We start from the raw sequence: 21,535 nt of genomic DNA, 5'->3' as shown, positions 1-21,535 counted from the left end.
GGATTCTGTTTGCTAGTATTTTGTTGAGGATTTCTGGGTCTGTGTTCATCAGACATACTAGCCTTTAGTTCTCTTTTTTTGTGTGTCTTTATCTGTTTTTGGTATCATGATAATGCTGGCCTCACAGAATGAATTTGGAAGTTCCCCTTCCTCTTCTATTTCTTGGAATCGTTTGAGAAGAATAGGTATTAACTCTTACTTAAATGTTTAGTAGAATTTGCCTGTGAAGCTGTCAGGTCCTGGACTTTTGTTAGGTGTTTTTTGATTACTGATTCAATTTCTTTGCTGGTAATTGGTCTATTCAAATTTTCTGTATCATCTTGTTTCAGTTTTGGCAGGTTATATATTTCTAGAAACTTACCCATTTCTTCTAGGTTGTCCAATTTGTTGGCATGTAGTTTTTCATAAATATTCTCCTAGTTGTATTTCTGTGGTGCTGTTGGTCCTCTATCATTTATGATTTTATTTATTTGGGTCATTTCTTTTCTTGATCTGGAGAGAAGTTTATCATTTTTTTTTAAAGCTTATTTGGAGAGAGCAAGAGCTGTGGGGAGGGGTAGAGAGACCAAATCCCAAGCAGGCTCCATGCTGTTGGCGTGAGCATGGCTTACTCCCACGAAGTGTGAGATCATGACCTGAACAGAAACCAAAAGCCAGACACTTAACCGACTGAGCCACCCCGGTGCCCTAGAGGTTTGTTAGTTTTACTCATTTTTTTCCCCCCTCCAAAGAACCAGTTCCTGGTTTCATTGATCTGTTCTATTATGGTTTATTTTTGTGTGTTTTGTTTTTTTAGTTTTTATATCCTTTATTTCTGCTCCAACCTTTATTTCTTTCCCTATCCTGGTTTTAGGTTTTGTTCTTCTAGTTCATTTAGGTGGAAGGTTAGGTTGAGATTTTTCTTCTGTATAGGCCTGTATTGTAATAAACTTTCCTTTTAGACCTGCTTTTGCTGCATCTGAAACGTTTTGAACCATTGTGTTTTCATCTTCATTTATTTCTGTATACTTTATTTCCTGGTTGATCCATTCATTATTCAGTAGTATGTTATTTAATCCTATTTTTGTGGCTTTCTTGGTGAATGACTTCGTTTCTCAGTGTATGGTCAGAAAAGATGCATCGTATGACTTGGATGTATTTGAATTTTTTGAGGCTGGTTTGTGACCTGATACTTGATCTGTGCTGGAGAATGTTCCATGTGCATTTGAAAAGAATGTGTATTCTGTTTTAGGAGCGAGTGTTTTTGAATATATCTGGTAAATCCATCTGGTCCAGTGTGTCATTCAAAGCCAGTTTTTCCGTGTTGATTTTCTGGTTAGATGATCTGTCCATTGATGTAAGTGGGGTGTTAAAGTGCCTTGCTGCCATTGTGTTATCATTGGTTGGTTCCTTTGACCTAGTTATTAACTGTTTTAATTATCTTGTTGCTACCATGCTGGGTGCATAAATAGTTACAGTTGTTACATCTTGTTGGATTGTCTTTTATTATAAATGTCCTCCTTTGTCTCTTATTACAGTCTTTGTTTCAAAATCTATTTTGTCCAACATAGTTTTGCTACTTTAGCTTTCTTTTGACAACCATTTGCGTGATAAATGTTTGTCCTCTCACTTCCAATCTATAGATGTCTTTAGGTCTGAAATGAGTCTCTTAGGGGCAGTATATACATGGGTCTTGTTTTTTTGTTTTTGTTTTTTTATCCATTCCATCACGTAATATCTTTTTATTGGAGTGTTTAGTCAATTTACGTTCCAAGTAATTATTGATATGTATTTATTGCCATTTTATTAATTATTTTGTGGTTGAAGATTTTCCCTCACCCTTTTTTGTCTTTTTCATGGTTTGCTGATTTTCTTTAATGATCTATTTGGATTTCTTTCTTGTTATTCTTTGCACATTTATTATTGATCTGTGATTATCATTAGGTTTGTATATAACATCTGTGTATACAGTCTATATCAAGTTGATGGTCCTTTAAGTTGGAACCCATTCTTTACTCCTCCCCATGTTGTAGGTACATGTATATAGGTCATATACCTAAAACATACATACCATACTTAAAACATATACCTAAAGGAATCATTTCTATTCTTTTATTTTGTGAGTTCCTTGACTGATATTTTACAAAAATGCTCATTTTTACTACTATTGTGTTTCCTGCCTTTATACTGTAACTTTTGGTTTCCTTTTCTACTCAGAGTCCCCTTTATTATTTCTTACAGGGCTGGCTTAGTGGTCATAACTCTTATAGTTTTTGTCTGGGAAGCTCTTTATCTCTCCTCTTATTCTGTGTGATAACCTTGTGGCGTAGAATATTCTTGGTTGCAGGTTTTTCCCATTCAGCACTTTGTATATATCATCCCACTCCTTTCTGGCTTGGAATGTTTCTGCTGAAAAACCCACTGATAGCCTTATGGTGGGGTTTCCTTTGTATATAACCATCTTTTGTCTTGATTCTTTTATAGTGTTTTTTTCCTGTATCACTACATTTTGCCATTTTGATTACAACATGCCTTGGTGTCAATCTGCTTTTGTTAATTTTGTTAGGGTTTCTCTGTGCCTCCTGGATCTGGGTATCTGTTTCCTTCCCCAGGTTAGGGAAGCTTTCAGCTATTATGTTTTCAAATATATTCTGTCCCCCTTTCTCCTTTTCTTCTGGGACTGCTATAATATGAATGTTACTATGTTTGATGGAATCGCTGGGTTCCCTAAGTTCTTTTGTGTAACTCTTTTTCTCTTTTGTTAACCTTGATTTCTTTCCATTACTCTTTTAAGTCATAAATTTGTTCCTCTCAGCCTCCTGTCCCTTCCATCCAGCATGTTTCTCATTTTGTTTATTGAGGCCTTTATCTCTATTTATTCTTTATCTGTGTGTTAAGGGTATCACTCACGTCCTACACTCTTTTCAAATCAAGTGAGTATCCTTCTGATGATTGCTTTAAATCCTCTATCAGACATGTTACTTACACCTGTTTCCCTTAGATCTCTGGCCTTGTCGTGGTCTTTTATTTGGGACATTCCTCTGTCTTATTTTGTCTAAGTATCTGTGCCTATTTTGTGTATTAGGAAAGTCAGTTACTTCTCCTTTAATAGCCTTATGAAGAAGAAATCCCATAGTGCCCTGGATTTTAGCATCCCCTGTTTCTCAGGGCCTGGTGCTTCTCGGATTGTCGTCAATGTGTGCTCCGTGCACTCTGCTGTTGTGTCCTGGCTGTTTTTTTGTTTGTTTTGTTTTGTTTTTTTCCCTTTAGACCAGCCTTCTGCAGAGGCTTTCTTTGTGTGTTGTGGGCAATGTTTGGTCCCTGGTCTGAATGTGCTAAGTTTAACTAGGTATGCTTTGATCTGCTTCTGAAATGAGACCTGTCTGTGTTGCCACTAGAACAGAGGACTTGGAAAAACCCCAGGGTTGGGGGTTGTGGGGTGGGCAGGGGTTTGGGCTGGTCTTCTGAGAGAGGGGTTCCTGCAGGGCCAAGACTGAGGCAGGTGTGACTGGGAAGGATGGTTCCACCATAGTGCAGGGGTTGGGGCTTGGTATGAGCAAGTTAGGCAATGAGTACGGGCACTGGCTGGTTACTGCAGGTAGCCCTGTGCTCAATGCTGAAGGGTGGGGAAGAAATGGCACCTGCCAGTTCTTTTGTTACTGGTAGGATCTCACCCTCGATACTCCCTCTTTGGGACATGATCTGAGACGAGCAACTAACCTTCCAACTGTGTGCCCCAGGTGCTCTTCAGATAACTGTTTCCATACTGTTGGTCCACAGGCAGTTTGCCCTTCAGCACCAGTATCCTCCAGCCTCTCCCAGGGCCAAGCATGTTGACCCAGGCTTTAAAACTCCAGGCTTTAAGCTGTGCTTGTTTCAAGAACTCATGAAATCTAGGTCCTCTCACTTTCCAAGCCACTTGCTGTAGGGGTTCATTTTCCCCATGTACTCCCCTATGTGCTAATCTGCCTCTCCCCCTTCTCTGCAACCACGTTTATGATCCAGTTCTCTCCCAAGCCATATCTCTGCACTTCCCACCTTCTTTGATGTGGCTTCTGCTCTATCTTTAGTTGTGGAGTTTGTTCTGCCAGACTTCATGTTGATTTCTGGGATATTTAGTATGATCTCGTTGTATTCCTAGGATAAAGGGAGCCTAGGGTCTTCCTACTCTGCCGCCATCTTTTTACAGTCTACTTTCATTTATATGGGATGTCGATCATTTAGTTTTCCACCTGAGTAATTTTAGTGTCCTCTCAATAAAATAGTGGAACATCAATAATTCAACTATGTTGCACAGAATGAAATTCTTTATGTGTAGTTTACCCACACTTTGCTTTCTCACATGATTACATCTATCCCTTAAAACTCAAACATCTTTTCCTAAAAAATCATGGATAGTTTGAGTCATTGGTGACCTGAATGTTCTTCTTCGAGTTTAATGTGGATTAGTAATATAACAATTGGTGAAACAAGGCTCCTTTTCAACATAATGAACAATATCATGTCAGGAAAGCTAATCAAAAGCTTTACTTTTTTGTTTTGATTTTATAGGAGGTCTGTGGGTGTGAGGGAACAAAAAACACCTTTTGTTTGAAGTTGGTCATGTATATTCCAACAATAATAATAACTAAGCTCTGTGACTATTTTCTTGCCCCCTCTGAGTCCCAAAACCCTTTCTCTAAAGGGCAGCCATGTTAACTGTTTAGTTGGAGATGGTAAGAGGCATTTATGTAGAGACTAGGTCTCTAGTCTTTAAGAGTGAATGTTACATGTGGAAAAGTGATAGCAAATATTCTGTCAATATAGAGAACTTCTTAGAATTATAGGATTTTAATCAGGTTTCTGGGGATTGTAGGATTTGACCACATTTTTAGCTGGGGAATATAGAAGGCCTTCTGGGTTGCTGAGAAAGTTGGTGTCATTTAGAACTTTGTGCTTTAAGTATTACTGCTGATCTAATCTAGGGCTTTGAGGTGCTGAAATGCGCAATATTAATCTGATACAGTTTTCTTATATTGACCATTTGACATATGACTTGAGATACAGATACGTTGATCTATAAACTAAAAGAATTTTTTTAATGTTTATTTTGAAAGAGAGAGGTAGAGAGCAGGGGAGGGACAGAGGGAGCGGGGGAAAGAATCCCAAACAGACTCCACACTCTCAGTGTAGAGCCTGATGTGGGGCTCAAACCTATGAACCCAAGAGATCATGACCGGAGCCGAAATCAAGAGTCAGATGCCTGAACGACTGAGCCACCCAGGCACTCCTAAACTAAAGGGTTTTTGATTCAGTAGAGTCTACTTAAACATTAGAAATAGTTATTACTTTATGCTGTATATTATTCCATTTTTCAAGTATAGAGCTGTGGATGGAATTTATTTCACAGAAAAAATGTCAGACGGATGGCCTCTGATCTTGTGATACTAAATAAGCCTTTGCTGGACAACTGTTGTCAAAGTAATTCTTAGCTGAGGGAAGACTTGTCACATCATTGCCTGTTTTATATATTTTTTAAATGGGTGGCTGTACAAAGCAGAGGTTGCCAGAGCTGCTGATGGGTCTTAGTATTTTGAAGAATAAGTACTTGAAAAGACAAATATTTGACAGGGACCCTGAGCGCTAGTCCCTGTGCTAGTATAGGGGCAAAAGGGAGGAAACCAGTTTTATACAAATAAGTTAACATTACTCACCAGACATTTTAAGTCAAACTGAACTGGGAACAGACATAAACATCTAACTACATGTAATATACGGCAGAATTGACTGTCAAATAGATGTAAAAACAATGTGTCATAGGAACAGCTGCTTTTCTCTGGGGAGATTGCAGAGGGAGGATTGGGATGAGTCGTGAAGGATGAGAAGAATTTTATTAGGTGGAAAATGAAGGAAATAGGCTATCTAGAATTGGGAAGGGGTGGAAGGGCCAGGCCTGTTGATCAAGCCTCTGCCATGCCAGCGGTGTGCTTGGTGATTTCCGAATAAACGTGGAAGCGGTCATCTGATAGTCCACCATCCATCGCGCTGAGAGGCCGACATTACGTCGTAAAAGTGAAAAAACAGGCTCACTGTGGCACCCCTCACTCAGCATGTGGTGAAGACTGGGTTTCCCGGCGGGTCTGTCACATAGCTGGGTGCTTCAGCAAGTTGCTGCTGGCATGATGACGCCATCCTCCTGATTTTTCTCCTCTGCTGCCTCCCAGGAGGGATTAAATTACCTCACAAATGGGTAAAGGTTTTGTGACCGGTGAATTGGAAAAATATAACTGATTTAAATGGGAAAATCTCCTTAATTGCCTCTACCCTGCTATTTCAGGTGGCTAAGAGCTTACTCAGAGTTAAGTGTGCTCTGCAGGACTGGTCTTAGGAAGGCAAAACAGAAACCTTCAATGACTGACTTTGGCTTAGGAAGGTCTGGAATCTACTTGACGGTTTTAGAACAATTTTAAAATGGCAGAGCCTCAAAATCGGCCTTCATACCCATTTGGTCCTCAGTGTTGGCTCTTACTACAGAAGCAGAAAAAGTCTATTGATAGAACAGAACAAGTTCTTGGCAGTTATTCAAAAGATTCCTTTTTTCTTTTTTCTTTTTTTTTTTTTTTGAGTGCATTGCCTATTCACCCTTTCAAACAAAACTCCAGACTAAATGATCGAGTTAATATTAAGATGTGTTTTGTCCCAACTCAAAGAAAGATGATCATACAATCAAATACAGTTCTTAATCTTGTGTTTACTTAAGGATGTTCAACTCCTTCCTCTATCCTTCTTGATGCAAAGGTTACAGTGTAAATAAAGGTTTTTTTTTTTCCCCAATTACTTCTCAGACTGGTTACTAATATATTCCTACTCTATTGATTACCATTCTATATTCGAACTAGGTAGATGGAGAAGAAAAAAAAGGTACTCAATTTAGTGTTAGTTATATGAACCTTGACTTAAATTCTGAATGCAGAAGAGAATATAATTTAGGTAGTTTGTTTTATACCCATTAAAATTTAAAGACATTTGGTCATACTCTACATGCTCATTTATCTTTGTATTCAAGTATGGCTATAGGAAATCCAGTTTGGAGTATTAAATATACAGAATTCAATATTGAACTCATGCACATTCTAATTATACCCAAACTGAAATTATCACCCTTGTAACGATAAAACAAAATACATACATTATTGAATGAGGAATAGTATATATTAGGATATAGAGGATAATGACACTATGAATTTATCCAACCTTCACTAAGAACTTACAATAGATAACTACATGTGCTAGATACTGTGCTAGAGGATGAGTACTGAAAATGAGCCATTGAGTCCTAGCTGTGAAGGAAGTTAATAGAGTAGATAATTCTGTAGAGGGAGCTCTGTCAGCTGCTGCATTATAAACCATCCCAAACTCCTGTATATCGGGGCAGTTTCTTCTTTTTATAAACTGTAAAATAAGAGTCAGTATGTGTTATTGCTCAGAAGTCTAGGGTTGACCAGGTGAGTCTTCAGATCTGTGTGGTCACCTCACGATCATGTAGACCTCTCTGCTTATCAAGGCCTTTCACACATGTTGGTCCATCTGTATACTGATGTAGGGTGGGCTCAGCTAGGCTGCCTGGCCTCTCCTCCACTTAGCATCTTGTTAGTCAGGCTAGTTTTCTTTACTTGAGGGTGGTGGGGTTCTGAGAGCTGGGGAACGGGGCAAGACGGTAAGGCTTCCTGAGGCTTAGACTCAGACCTGGCATGTCTGTACTCCTGTTCTAGTCTCTTTACGACTTAAGTTCAAAGGGTGTAGAAATAGATCCACCTCCTGATGGAAGGAACTGCTCTAAGCCACATTGTAAGGGCTGTCATTAGAGGGAGGGAAGTAATTGGGGTCGTTTGCAATCAGTGTACCTACCATAGGAACAAACCCGCTTATTAGAAGGCATAAAGCCTGTGTAAGGTCTTCTATAGTGACTGCCGCAATACGAGTGCAGGAAACTATAAGCTGTTTGAATTGAAGATAAATTTCAGGATTGATAATTGTAGAAAATGAGACCAGATGAAAGCAAAGAGGACCAAGCTGGAGAGGCTTGTATTTCATTCTTGGCCGCTTGGGTGTTATCCTTTGAATAGAGCAAGCCATCTAAAGTTTTAAGCAAAAAAAGGAATGCCATTGGAAACTTCATTACTTTTTGTCTATAGGTTGCTCTGGCAACAGAATAAATCCAAGGTGATGGGAGATTAGATAACGATGCTATTGCAAAGTTCTACACTATGGGAATGCTTTTGAAGGCCAGACTAAAACAGTGGAAAGTATTCATTCAAGTGTGATAAAACCTGACCATGCTAACTACTCATTCACACAAGCTCTTTTGAGCCAGCACTGTTAAGTGAGTAAGGTGAGCATTCCCCATCCTCCATGTCATGGTGGCTTCTTGGAGCTTTGGAGCTCCTACACTAACTAAACTTTCCTCCTGCATCTGTTAGGCATGCCAGTAAATAGAAATAGTAATCCTGGCTTACATTAGTGAAGAAATGGTGGTTGGTCATGTGGTGATTTAAAATGTGTCTGCTTTGGGGGCACCTGTGTGGTACTGTTGGTCTTCAGCTCAGGTCATGATCTCATGGTTTGTGAGTCCGAGCCCCCACATCGAGCTTGCTCCTATGAGCACTGTACCCCTTTCTGTGACCCTCCCCCTGCTTATGCACATGCTCTCTCAGACCTTCCCCCGAAAAAGCCAAAAACTTCACATGTACAGAGAAAAAACAAGTGTCTAATATACTTAATTACCAGAGCCTTTAATGACTTTGAAAGTCATTAAATTGGTTAATATAAGGAATAATGAAGAGCCTGAGTAAATTTTGGGGTTTTCATGTATCTGTACCTGTTCTAGTACATAGTACTTGACTGTCCAGGTAATTCCCAACTTCATGTTATTTAAAAAATGTATTGTCTTTCATTTAAGCATATTCAGAACTCCTTTCTGTGTTCAAGAATATTGAGGAGAAAGCATTTGTATATTAAAAAATTTTTTATTGCATATGTCTGAGAATATGTGAGAGTAGTGATTAACTTATGAGAGAAAATGAGAAAATACATTATGAGAACTTAATTTACAATAAAATATATAATTTTAAGTTGATGTAATTCTGCCTTTTAATATTCTGTTCTTGCCAAATCCTATTATGCATTTAGTTACTGGCAGAAAACTTACATAGTTTTCAAACTTTAAGTGAATCCAGTGTGTTTTGTGGATTCTTAGAGATCTCGAATATCATAGCCCTGGATACTGTGACTTGTGAAATCATTTATTAAAGTTTCTTCAGTATTGCCTGTATCTTACAGATACTGTGTGGGCAATGCTGAGTGAATGCATTTGGCTATTTCTGTCATCAGGGTGGAGATTTCTGGAAATTTGAGTAATGAAAATTATAACCTTCTTAACATTTTAGGTGGAACCTGAAAGTTAAGATACAGAGATGCCTATTTCTGATTTGTACATAACACTTTTCTACTACCTAGATGATGACCTCCTTAATAAAGGGACCGTGTTGTGTTCCTTGTGATACAGGCTGTAGCCCTTGTCAGTGTATAGTGTGTATTACATGTTTGTTGTGGTTAATGATTATTTAAATATCATTCCTTTGGGTAAAAGGAATTTAGAGCCTGTAGCTGCTGTGTTTACTCATGTGGCAGTTTGTACCTTTTTCCTTTGGTGGGAGAGCACCAGTAAAGGGGATCGTTATTGATATATTGGCAATTATAAAAGCTTAATTTATGATAAGAGCTCAGATATCCCATGGAGAAGTAAGTTTTGTGTTGGTTCCTTCCTCACAAGCCTGTTTTATCAGTTTATTAGCCTCAGCATTGACATTTTGGACCAGATAGTTATTTAACCGGGCTATCCATGTGCACTTTGGAATTTTTAAAAGCATCCCTGGCCTCTACCAGTACATGCCAATAGTATTCTGTCATTGTGGCAGTCGAAAATGTCTTCAGAAACAGCCAAATATCCCCTGGAAGGGAAAATTGTCCCCTATTTGGAAACCACTGTGTTGGAGGTAAACAGTTGTTTCTTATAGTTGCATGTATTCTGGGACTCCAGCGAGTTCTATCATTGCCTTAATCCCCTTACCTCGTAGTGAGAAAAATAACAATGAATTGGTAAAATTTTCAAATCATTTTTCAACCACATGACCTTGAGATTTGAGATGTGTTACTGAGTCAGAATATAGTTCCTGTTTAAACTGTTTACCCTTAAGAATTAGCAAACCAAAACAAAGTTAGAATTTTTTAACCAGATTTACTGAGGTATTGACAAATGGACAAAAATTATACGTGTGTAAGGTGTACAATGTGATGCTTTGGTACGTGTACGTTTTGAAATCGATCACAAACTAGTTAACCTATCCATCCCCTCACATAGTTTCCATTTGTGTGTGTGATGAGGACACTTGAGATCTACTTTTTTGGCAAATGTTGAGTATACAGCGTTCTTTACTGTAGTCGCCAGGCTGTGCGTTAGGCCTCCACAACTTAGTGATTTTTTTTTTTTAATAGAAAGAAGGAATTTGTGTTTGAAATTCTACTCCAGTTGTGTGTTTTCCAGCTGTAGTTGACACACAGTGTTACATACTTTCAGGTATATGCATAGTGATTGGACAAGTTTATACGTGATGTTCGGCCCACAAGTGTGGTAGCTGCCATCTGTCACCCTACAATGCTGTCACAATACGATTGACTATGTTGCTTACACCGTGCCTTTTAGTCCCATGACTTAGAGAATTCTTAAAATCCAAATGTTAAGTAATCCTACAGCACCTAATGTGATGATGTAAATGGTCTTCCTAGTAAGGCTTCACCTGGTCAATGTTAATGGGCCAGCGCTTGACATGATTTGAAGCTAGGAAGACTCTATGTTCTGTGTGTCTTCACAGTAGTCCAGATGTGAACTGAATGATGAGACAAGTTTCATGGTTTCCAATTTTATTTTTGTAAGTGAATATTAAATATTACGAGGAGTACAACTAAATGCTTTTGTCAAAATGGCAAAATTGTCAACATGCCTCAAATTTTTTTTTGTCCCTTTCGTATCCCGAGGGCGTTACAGTATGCCTGGGGCATAGGCTACATTCTATATAATGAAAATGATAAATGTTTGAGTGTTGCCTGTTTATTGAATCTTTGAAACAGACTTCAGGTGAGATTTAAAATTAGGGCAAATAAGCATTAAAGGATCTTTAAAGCAGTAAAGATGCCATGGTTTGCAGCAATAAACTAACAGAGTGATTTGTGGCCATTGTGCTCCTTCTTTCCTCCACCTGCTGCTACCCTTCCAGTTACCAGATCTGTTAATTCAACCTTTGAAGTGACTGACTTGTCTGTGCCTCTGCATGTTTACTACTATTTCAGGAGTCCAAGCCACCGTCTACCTAAGCTCCCCTCACCACTCTTCTCCTCCAACCCGCTCCCCGCATGAGACAGTCAGAGTGTGCTTGATAACGTGTCTACATCTTGAAATGTTTATAAGTCCACCTCCCCACCTTGCAACTGGTGTGTTTCTTTTGTCCTTGGGACCTAATTCAAAATCCTGGTGTAACATTTACAACCCTGCACGCTGATTGCTGTTTGCCCTCCTCCCTCATTACCTTTTGCCCTCTCTTCTCCTGTTTTGCCAAACAGACATTGCTTCAGATCCTTTCATTTGCTGTGTTCTTTCCTGTGTTAGGGTCTTCAAACTGCCATTTCCTCTGCCTGAAATACTATTCTCAGCTTAGGTAATTCTGATTTATCTTTCAAGTCTTAGTGGTAGTATGTACCGCTTCCTTGGGGAGCAATGCCTTGGACCTCTAATCAAATTTGTGTCCTTTTATATTCTTCGGATAGAATGTTTTCCTTTCAGTGACCCTATCAACTTGCAGCTACGTGTTTGTGTGTGTGTTTAAGATGTGTCCTCACTAGGGGTGCCTGAATGGCTCAGTTGGTTAAGCATCTGACTTCGGTTCAGGTCATGATCTCACCATTCATGAGTTTGAGCCCCGCCTCAGGCTCTGTGCATCAGCTCAGCCTAGAGCCTGCTTCAGATTCTGTGTCTCCCTCTCTCTCTGTCCCTTCCCTGCTTGCGCTCGCTCTCTCTCTTCTCAAAAACAAATATATATTTATATATATAATATAGATTTTTTATATTTATATATATATTTATTTATGTATAAATATATATATATACACACACACACACACACACATATATAAATCTGTCTGCGCTAGGTAGTAAGCTCCACACAGTAGGTGCCTGTTTTTGCCTCCAATGTATGATCCATGCTTAGTGTTTGCCTAGCACATAGATTCTTAGTAGCAATTTTAGTGAAAAGTTGAATTTGCCTTGTGAGTTGGCAATGTATCAGGCTTACAACATGTTTATTATCCTCATGTTGAATCTGAGATAAGCATTTAATTTTGAAAGAGAGTAGAAATGATTTGTTCCTGCTGCCCATAGATTAGCATATTGGGTAGCATGAACCATGCATGAGAACTGGTGACTGGCCAGCCACATGCACGAATACATGAATGATTTCTACTTTGCTTAACAGACAGAAAAACAATGAATATAGAGTGGTATTAGGCAGTTTTCACTCTATCCAGAACTAAGAAAGAAACTCCGGGCTTAAAAACAAAAACTTGCCTGTTTATTGCGTTACAGTTTATCCAAATTGTTAGATACCATGAGTCCTTGCTTGGTGGTTTTTTGGCCAATAGAATTTCAGTATGCAGTGCACTAATATCAACTCCTGGATTGGCTTAACTACCTCTGATGTCACAATATCCCCATGAGGAAGTCATAATTTGCTTGAAATCACATTGTACTAATAACAACTCTTGTTCTGTTTCATTACAAGAAAGATAATCTACCAAAAATAAAAATGCTGGAAGGAGGAACATACCTCTGATCAACACAGACTTTTTTCCATTTATGTGCTTTAATTATCTACTGCCAACAATTGAAGTTAGCTTCTTTGCTATTTTTTTTTTTTTACAACTGATGTTTTGTTTTTTGTTTGTCAGTTAAGAGGCAAATGGAGGAATGAGCCTACTTAGAATTACTCCTTCAACTCATAGTTCTGTTTCATCTCAACTATTGCGGCTTAGCATCTTTCTACTACTTAGCCTTTCTGGCTCAAAAGGAAAAGCCATTTGGACAGCCCACCTGAATATAACATTTCAGGTGGGAAATCGGATTATATCTGAATTAGGAGAGAGTGGCGTGTTCGGAAATCATTCTCCTTTGGAAAGGGTGTCTGGTGTGGCGGTACTTCCTGAAGGATGGAATCAGAATGCTTGTAATCCTATGACCAACTTCAGCAGACCTGAACAAGCAGACTCTTGGTTGGCCCTCATTGAACGGGGGGGCTGTACTTTTACACATAAAATCAACGTGGCAGCAGAGAAGGGAGCAAATGGGGTGATCATCTATAACTATCCAGGTACGGGTAACAAAGTATTTCCCATGTCTCACCAGGGAACGGAAAATATAGTTGCAGTAATGATAGGCAACTTGAAAGGCATGGAACTTTTGCATTTGATTCAGAAAGGAGTCTACGTGACGATCATCATTGAGGTGGGAAGAATGCACATGCCATGGCTGAGCCATTATGTCATGTCTCTCTTTACCTTCCTGGCTGCCACAGTTGCCTACCTTTTCTTGTACTGTGCTTGGAGACCTAGGGTGCCCAATTCTTCCACCAGGAGGCGAAGACAGATGAAAGCAGATGTGAAGAAAGCTATCGGTCAGCTTCAACTGCGAGTGCTCAAGGAGGGGGATAAGGAACTAGATCCAAACGAAGACAGTTGTGTTGTTTGCTTTGACATCTACAAACCCCAAGATGTAGTACGTATTTTAACTTGCAAACATTTTTTCCATAAGACGTGCATTGACCCCTGGCTTTTAGCACACAGGACATGCCCCATGTGCAAGTGTGACATTCTGAAAACTTCAACCCAGACAATCTTCTGAAGATATAACTGAGTCTTCCCAAAGGTTAAAATTAAATGAATTTTCACGTAATACTTTATGTAGAGAGAAACTCCATCTCCTCTACCTAAGCACTGAAGAGGATGAAAGTTGCGTTTTTAAAATAAAACTCCATATCATGCCAGCTATTTGAACTTGTTGTTTTCTATTAAGTTGTTAGACTTTTTTGTCTTTATCCAAATAAGAACATCAGTATATGTTTAAAAGCAAATTAGTTTTATCTTCAAATTAAAATGATTTTGGTGTTGAGGCTATAGAGAATTAGGCATGATATTTTAAAGTTTCTTTTTTAGATTCATTTTATTATTTCTGTGGGTTTTTTAATGATGAAATTAATTGTCAAATTGGTTTCCATACAACGCCCAGTGCTCATCCCCAACAGGTGCCCTCCTCAATGCCTGTCACCCACTTTCCCCTCCCTCCCACCCCCCATCAACCCTCAGTTTATTCTCAGTTTTTAAGAGTCTCTTATGGTTTGGCTCTCTCTCTCTCTCTCTCTTTTTTTTTTTCCTTCCCCTATTCCATGGTCTTGGTCTTCTGTTAAATTTCTCAGGATCCACATAAGAGTGAAAACATATGGTATCTGTCTTTCTCTGTATGACTTATTTCACTTAGCATAACACTCTGTTTTTGATACCTAAAATCTCTATTAAATAAATTTCATTATAGGGATGCCTGGATGGCTCAGCCAATAGAGCATGCAACTCTTAATCTCAGAGTTGTGAGTTCAGGCCCCAAGTTGGGCATGGAGCTTACTTAAAAAAATAAAATCATTATATAATTAGACCTTTATTTAATTCTCCACGGTTAATCAATAGGAACTCTGGTTTCCAAAGGCACTGGGTAGATCATGCGTTCTAAGTAATTGCTTGGGATGACAACACCTCTGGGTAGGTAACTAAAATATTTTAAATTATTATAGACCTCATTTAAGGACAGCATCACAAAAAAATATCTCTTTTGTTTGTCAGAGCCTAGTTAGCCTAGCCTAGTGAGTTAGCTCTGGTAGCAGATTTCTCTTCTAGAATTAACCTTAGTAAAGTGCTTTTGTTTTCTTAAAATGGTGGTGAGTGTGTTTCTGCTTGGGCATTTTGACACAGTTCTAGAGTGGAGCTGAAATTTTGTTCAGCTGCCTTTAAAAATTGTGAGTAGATAAACACAAATACTTCTGTGTAACAATGGAGAGGCTGAAAGATTTGGGTTTTGTGTTTGACTAAAATCTCTCTGGATGAAATGCTACACCATTGGTATCAACTTAGGTGGCACTTTAAGGATATAGACACTGTGTACTACACATTTTGAAGAGCGGGTTGGATGGAAATACGATCAGGTCAGTGGCCTTTGGAAAAGAAAATTCACTCTTGGGAGCTGAAGTTTACTCAGTAGTATTTGTTCTTATGCCGCTTGGGTTGGGCCTGTAGGACCCTGTTCTTCTTCCCTGCCTCAAGTTTTGTTGACTCACGTTTCATAAGAACAACTAGCTCCCTTAGCCCTGGTGAGACCCAGCCAAAACTGTCTCTCAGCATCCTGTGTTGTAAGGACAGACATTTGTATTCAAGGTAAAAATTCTTGCTTTCCTAGCCAGTGGATAAGAACCACTGAGAGATACCCTCATGGAAGTGTATGCCCCTACACCAGGGGCTGTCCATGTTTGTTAGTCCACGAGTCACTTTGGTATGAAGTCCTTTTGTGCCAGTGATAGAAGTGGAGCAAAAATATAGGCAGAACTGATAGTGTATGTGGGGATGGGGAAGGGCAGTTTCTATCAGGAATGTTTGATTTTAGCAAATGTTTTGTTCAAAGCATCTGTGACCTTTAACACTGCTGTTGGTGTTAATCTAAGTGAGGGACCTTGGGGCGCCTGGGTGGCTCGGTCAGTGAAGCGTCTGACTTCGGCTCAGGTCATGATCTCACGGTCCGTGGGTTCGAGCCCCGCGTCGGGCTCTGTGCTGACAGCTCAGAGCCTGGAGCCTGTTTCGGATTCTGTGTCTCCCTCTCTCTCTGCCCCTCCCCCGTTCATGCTCTGTCTCTGTCTCAAAAATAAATAAACGTTAAAAAAAATTTAAAATAAATATAATTAAAATAAATGAGGGACCTTGATGTTTTATTAAAATCAATAGTTGCTTTTTTGTTAAAGATGAATGATGCGAAGACTGCTAAACAGAATTGTTTCCCCTTATACTCTTCCTCTCTTCCCTCAAAATATTGTTAGATCAGTAACAGATGTCAGTGTCTGCAGAGAAAAGAGATTAAAGTTCTTTACTGCTATCATCCCTATGGATAGGCAACGTAAGAGTGAGACAAGCGAGGCTAAAGTAATCTAACAGGATACCCTCCTTTTAAAAATCAAAACCAAATCAAACCAATGAACCTGAGCAAGCAGTTGTTAAATAAACTTAGTACAGTGCTTTATGTGATAAATAAATCTATTGTGATCACGTGAGTGAAAAATGGTAGTAACGCTCATTGCTTTTACCACATAATTGTTCTTCATGCTAATTCCTAATTATTTTAAACTTGCCATTTTGTTGCATGTTTCCTCGATTTGTGAAGAAGAGTGATAATGCTGTGGCTTTCTTGCATATGCTTTCAGGTGTGTGTGTGTGTGTGTGTGGTATGAATTTTATATTTCTGATTTAATGTGATACCTGTTAATATGTTGCTCAGGGATTGACTTGATCTTACAACCTAGGTATCTCCCATAACAGTATTTGAAACTCTCAAGTCAGTAAGTTGACAGCAGATTCAAAGCTCTTATCTAATTGGCTGTGTTATCTTTTATGTCATAATCACATCACCCAATTGTAAACAGTATCTGGAGTTACATTAGTGGGACTGGGATTTTTTTTTTTTTTCCAATCTAAAGGGTTTCTCTTCCTCTCTCTAATAAAACATCTGAACCTCCTAAGACCTCTTTAAGAATTTCTTACAAAAACATGCCGGAAGACCGTGGAACTTGTTTTCACCCTGAAGATTTTTCTCATTTTATTATTTTCAACTGATTGCCCATAGATGTGGAAGCCACATCTTTTTGTTGGGTTGGTTCTTCAGTCGCTAGGTGGGGAGAGAGATGAATCCACTCAAGATTAGCACTTACAGAAACAAAACTGCTTCTTCCTGGCTTATGAAATTCAGTTTTCTTTGGCTTCTTAGTCACAATTGTTGCAGAGCCAGTGCTGTCTGGACTGCTTACATGAACATCTCGTTTCATGTTGGGAATCGGATGTTGTCAGAGTTGGGGGAAACGGGAGTGTTTGGAAGAAGCTCCACTTTGAAGAGAGTGGCAGGAGTTATCGTGCCACCTGATGGAAAAACTCAAAATGCATGTAATCCCAGTACCAGTTTCAGCAGATTGAAGAACTCAGAGACCTGGCTTGCACTTGTTGAACGAGGTGGTTGTACCTTCACGCAGAAAATTAAGGTGGCCATTGAGAAGGGAGCCGGCGGAGTGATCATCTACAACTTTCCAGGAACTGGAAATCAGGTTTTTCCCATGTCTCATCAGGCATTTGAAGACATCGTTGTGGTGATGATTGGTAACCTCAAGGGTGTGGAGATTTTGCATTTAATTCAGAAGGGAGTTCACGTTACAGTCATAGTTGAGGTGGGGAGGAAACACATCATCTGGATGAATCACTATTTTGTCTCTTTTGTGATTGTCACAACTGCTACTTTAGCATATTTCATCTTTTATCATATTCGGAGACTTTGGATAGCAAGGATTCAGAACCGGAGATGGCAGCGGTTAACAACTGATCTCAAGAAAGCCTTTGGCCAGCTGCAGCTTCGGGTTCTGAAAGAGGGGGATGAGGAAATCAGTCCAAATGGAGATAGCTGCGTAGTTTGCTTTGAACTCTATAAGCCTAATGATACAGTTCGTATTCTCACTTGTAAACACTTTTTCCACAAGAGTTGCATTGACCCCTGGATTCTGGCCCATGGGACGTGCCCCATGTGCAAACGTGACATTCTTAAAGCTTTGGGTATTCAGGTGGATGTTGAAGATGGAACAGAATCTTTGCAAGTTCTCATGTCAAATGAATTGTCCGATGCCCTGTCCCCTGATGAAGAAGAGACAGACCGTGAACTTCCTCCTGTGAGAGGATCTGACAAAGTGGCCCCTTTGGAAGCGGGGGAAGTGCCACTGCCCCCTCAGAATGACAGCCAGCTTACTTCAGTAGTGGAAGATGTTCATCCTTTACCTTGACAGCATGACCTTTGAGCAAGTGGATTAAACCTGTTTGTCAACTCAAGTCCTAATACTGACAAGCAGTTTGTTTGAAGTGTGGTTTTTGCGTCCTCTTGTTACTTTGGTAACTTTCTGCATTGTCTGTCAAGCAGAAAAAGGGCCTAGCAGGATTTTTTTGTTTACCTTTTTGCCTTTGCTAAATGTAACTTTTTGTCCATGTCTATTGAGTATATATGTCTATTTCTTTGTACACATGCATGTTAAAATCAAGAATGAACTTTCCCCCCTAAATGTTTGTACATATTCTGGGCTCCATCTTGATAAGAAAATTGTTCACATATTCGCATGTTCCTTATACAGAAGCCATCAATTAAGTTTGGGAACCATAAATTATCTTATGTGCTAGAAAGAGTAATATTTTTGATATTATATTTATAGTACAATATACTACTTTTGAAGTCAATGTGTGCTGTGGTTTTTCATTCTTAGCATGAAAATTTTGCTGTACAGAATTTTATTACTCCCACCCTTGACAAGAAGTTGTTTTCAAGCTGTTAGTACATTTTGATGGGCTCTGCATATGCATGGTGATAGTAATTTTAAAAGTAAAACACTAGCACTTTTCAGTGAACAGCAAATAATTCAGTGCCCAATATTGCTGAAAAGTATTACATGTTCATGATTTGTGGAAAGATTTAAATGGTCAAGAATTCCTATGGTGTTTATTAGGGTGTATTCATTTCCTATGTATTTCAGCTTACTAAGTATGTTTTGTTATTAAAGATTTAAAACGTGCTAGATTATTTTCAGGTAAGTATCACAATGTAGATGTTCTTACGACAGCGTTTGTGTTTATTTTGTTCACTGTATTTTCAGGATCTAGCAGAATGCTGGACACTCATAGTTTTGAGTGGAAGGATGAGTAACAAGTATTTTTTTTCTGTAACATAAATATATATTAATATGAAAACCTGGGTAGTTTATCCCAATCATACAAAATAGGGGGAACTTAGTCCTGACAATTTTCATCCTAAATCACCTTGACAAAATAGAAAACTGATTCTCAGCTCAGAATCCATTATTTCAACTTAACATATATAGTTCTAACAAGGAGCTTTGAACTCTTCCCGGCTTGACAGTTGGTTTTTAGTTCTTGTGCAACACTAAGAGAGTGGGGTTTTTTTGTTCTTGGCAACACTGGAGAGAGATCTGTTAGGAATTTTCTTGAGTTCATTGCTGACAACCCTGGAATTCAGAAGCCGGTGGAAGGGCAACAGTTGATTCTAACTATTTAAAGGAGGGAGAAACAATCATTGAAGGCCAGGGAGAATCGGAACACAGCAAAATGTGTCCAAGATGACCAGGTAGAGGGGTGAAACTTGACTTGGTACACACATGCTTCTTTTTATTTTTGAATGTGAGTGTGCTATCGGGGGAGGGGTGGAGGGGGAGGGAGAATCTTAAGCAAGCTCCATTCCGGGCATGGAGCCAGATGAAGGACTTGATCTCAGGAGTCTGAGATCATGATCTGAGCTGAAATCAAGAGCTGGATGCTTAACCGACTGAGTCACCCAGGCACCTTTACACAGGCTCTTATACCTAACCGGGGAGAGGTTTGATTCAGTTAATCAAAGGAACTGGTCTTTGAAAGAACTGCAGAGCACCGATACTGTGGAGGATTTCACAGAAACACTGTTGGGCAGATCTTTTTGCTTTTACCTGGGAGAGTAAATTTGTTTGAGGTACCAAGGATCACTTTAAAGAGACAGGAGACTGAAGATCATTTAAAAGCCACTCCTACTAGAATCTGTTGCTAAATCCAGGATAAGTTGTCTTTCTCAGACTGTCCACTGTTGACATCTCAGTCTCTAGGGCTGGCAGCTCATGGAGTGTCAAGGGTGACTTCCACTGGTTGCCCAAGAGAATCATTGGAACTATGGAAGTGAATGCATCTTGGCAGCCCCCGATCCTAGGTTCTAGAATCATTACAGCTGTGTGTCCTCCTGGCAAATTAAATATGGGTTACATGTTCCACGATAGACCTAGCATTTAAATTTGCTTTTCACACTGCCATTGTGTTCTCTTTCAGTCCTTCCTGTGCCTCCTTGGTTTTTCCTTTTGGTTCATCATTGTCAACCATAAACATGACTTGTCATGTGTACAAAATTAACATATATTAACTTTCATAATTCAGTGTCTCATTAATGATAGACATTTAACACACTGTGGGCTTATTGTCTTGATCTGAGAATTTTCAGTGGATACCCTTTAAAAGGTGTTAGAACCTGTATTTGTGGGGGGGAAGGAAAGGTCAGTGAGCTCGGGAGCTGTCATTGCTGACTTGTCTACCATGCAGTAGGCAGAGGACTTAGTGCTTTCTCTTTCTTTTTCTTATGTCCGAACAAAACAGTTTTAATTGTTGTCTTTAGAATGTTGCAAACAGATCAGTTAAACCACTTTTGCTGAGTTTAATAACTAGAACCTGGAAATAAGGCTGCCGTGTCAAATTTAAGGTATTATTCGTTGTAGTAAATTTTTACCTATTTTGTGGGCTACCTCATTTTCTCTTAGCGAGGTAAACGTATTTTGTCATAATGGCACGGGACCATGATAGGAACTGTCTTGCTCCTAATACCAGCGTCATGATACATTTCCCTTGTGTTTCTTCGTACATACTTTTGCATTCCCTGGTAGTTGATTCCCCACACCCACCTCTAATGGGGGGGTTTGATGTTCCTTATAAAAATGTAATTTCTTTGCTTCATTACTGGGATATATTAGGTTTAATTATTTACTAAACCGAAAGTGGCCTTAACCACTTGGTTGAACTTGACCGCTGATTGGGTGATGCAATAGGTGATTTTATCTATACATTTCCTTGTATGACAAGACACACTAAACTATATCCCTGTCTCGTGCTATAGAAATACTGTAATGTAGTTGTGCTGTAGAGAAATGTTGGCCAACCATACTATTTACAATAGTATGTGTACTTTAAAAGGCTTAGCTTGAGAGCTGGTGTTTCTGATGGTATTTAAGTTTTGTGTACAGTTAATGTTTTCTCCTACAGACTTTCAGGTTTTTGAAGTAGCACACAGGAATCAAGGAAAGGATCAGAATTTGGAGAAGCACTGATGTAAAAAAACAAAAGAAAAAAACATTCACTCCTGGCTACTGTGTGAAGGGTAATGGCGACTCCATGTTCTTACTCCATCATTTACTATGGGCACCAGTTTCCGTCTTTTAGAATTTATTTGGCTTTGTGTTTGGTGCATTTTTAAGTGTTTAGTGCTTACTGATGAAGAATACGGATTATGAGTTACTGCAGTTACCAAAAGAAATATCTTAAAAATACCTGTTTTTAT

The 21,535-nt window shown here is 39.1% G+C and overlaps 3 protein-coding genes across 10 annotated transcripts in view; all 3 read left to right on the top strand.

The window, feature by feature from the left end:
- CADPS2 (calcium dependent secretion activator 2) overlaps positions 1-21,535 on the top strand; it is a 545,032-nt gene that overhangs the window by 156,219 nt on the left and 367,278 nt on the right. The window contains exon 1 of one of the 8 annotated variants that reach the window (XM_049641752.1): positions 14,954-15,311. The exons of the other annotated variants lie outside the window; for them this stretch is intronic. The gene's annotated coding sequence lies outside the window, so the exon portion shown is untranslated. Of the gene's footprint in view, positions 1-14,953; positions 15,312-21,535 lie in introns of those variants that run through there. 8 annotated transcript variants of the gene reach the window in all.
- On the top strand, positions 12,220-14,109 carry RNF148 (ring finger protein 148). The gene has a single exon (XM_049641756.1). The coding sequence runs from the start codon at positions 13,034-13,036 to the stop codon at positions 13,961-13,963; it is 930 nt and encodes a 309-aa protein (XP_049497713.1). The 5' UTR covers positions 12,220-13,033; the 3' UTR covers positions 13,964-14,109.
- RNF133 (ring finger protein 133) lies at positions 16,814-18,241 on the top strand. Its single transcript, XM_049641754.1, has one exon. The coding sequence runs from the start codon at positions 17,052-17,054 to the stop codon at positions 18,186-18,188; it is 1,137 nt and encodes a 378-aa protein (XP_049497711.1). The 5' UTR covers positions 16,814-17,051; the 3' UTR covers positions 18,189-18,241.

The sequence above is a fragment of the Panthera uncia genome, chromosome A2 (genome assembly GCF_023721935.1).
Source record: "Panthera uncia isolate 11264 chromosome A2, Puncia_PCG_1.0, whole genome shotgun sequence".
Taxonomy (NCBI): Eukaryota; Metazoa; Chordata; class Mammalia; order Carnivora; family Felidae; genus Panthera; species Panthera uncia.
Note: the sequence above shows the minus strand (reverse complement) of the source record. Positions and strands in the feature narration are given on the sequence as shown.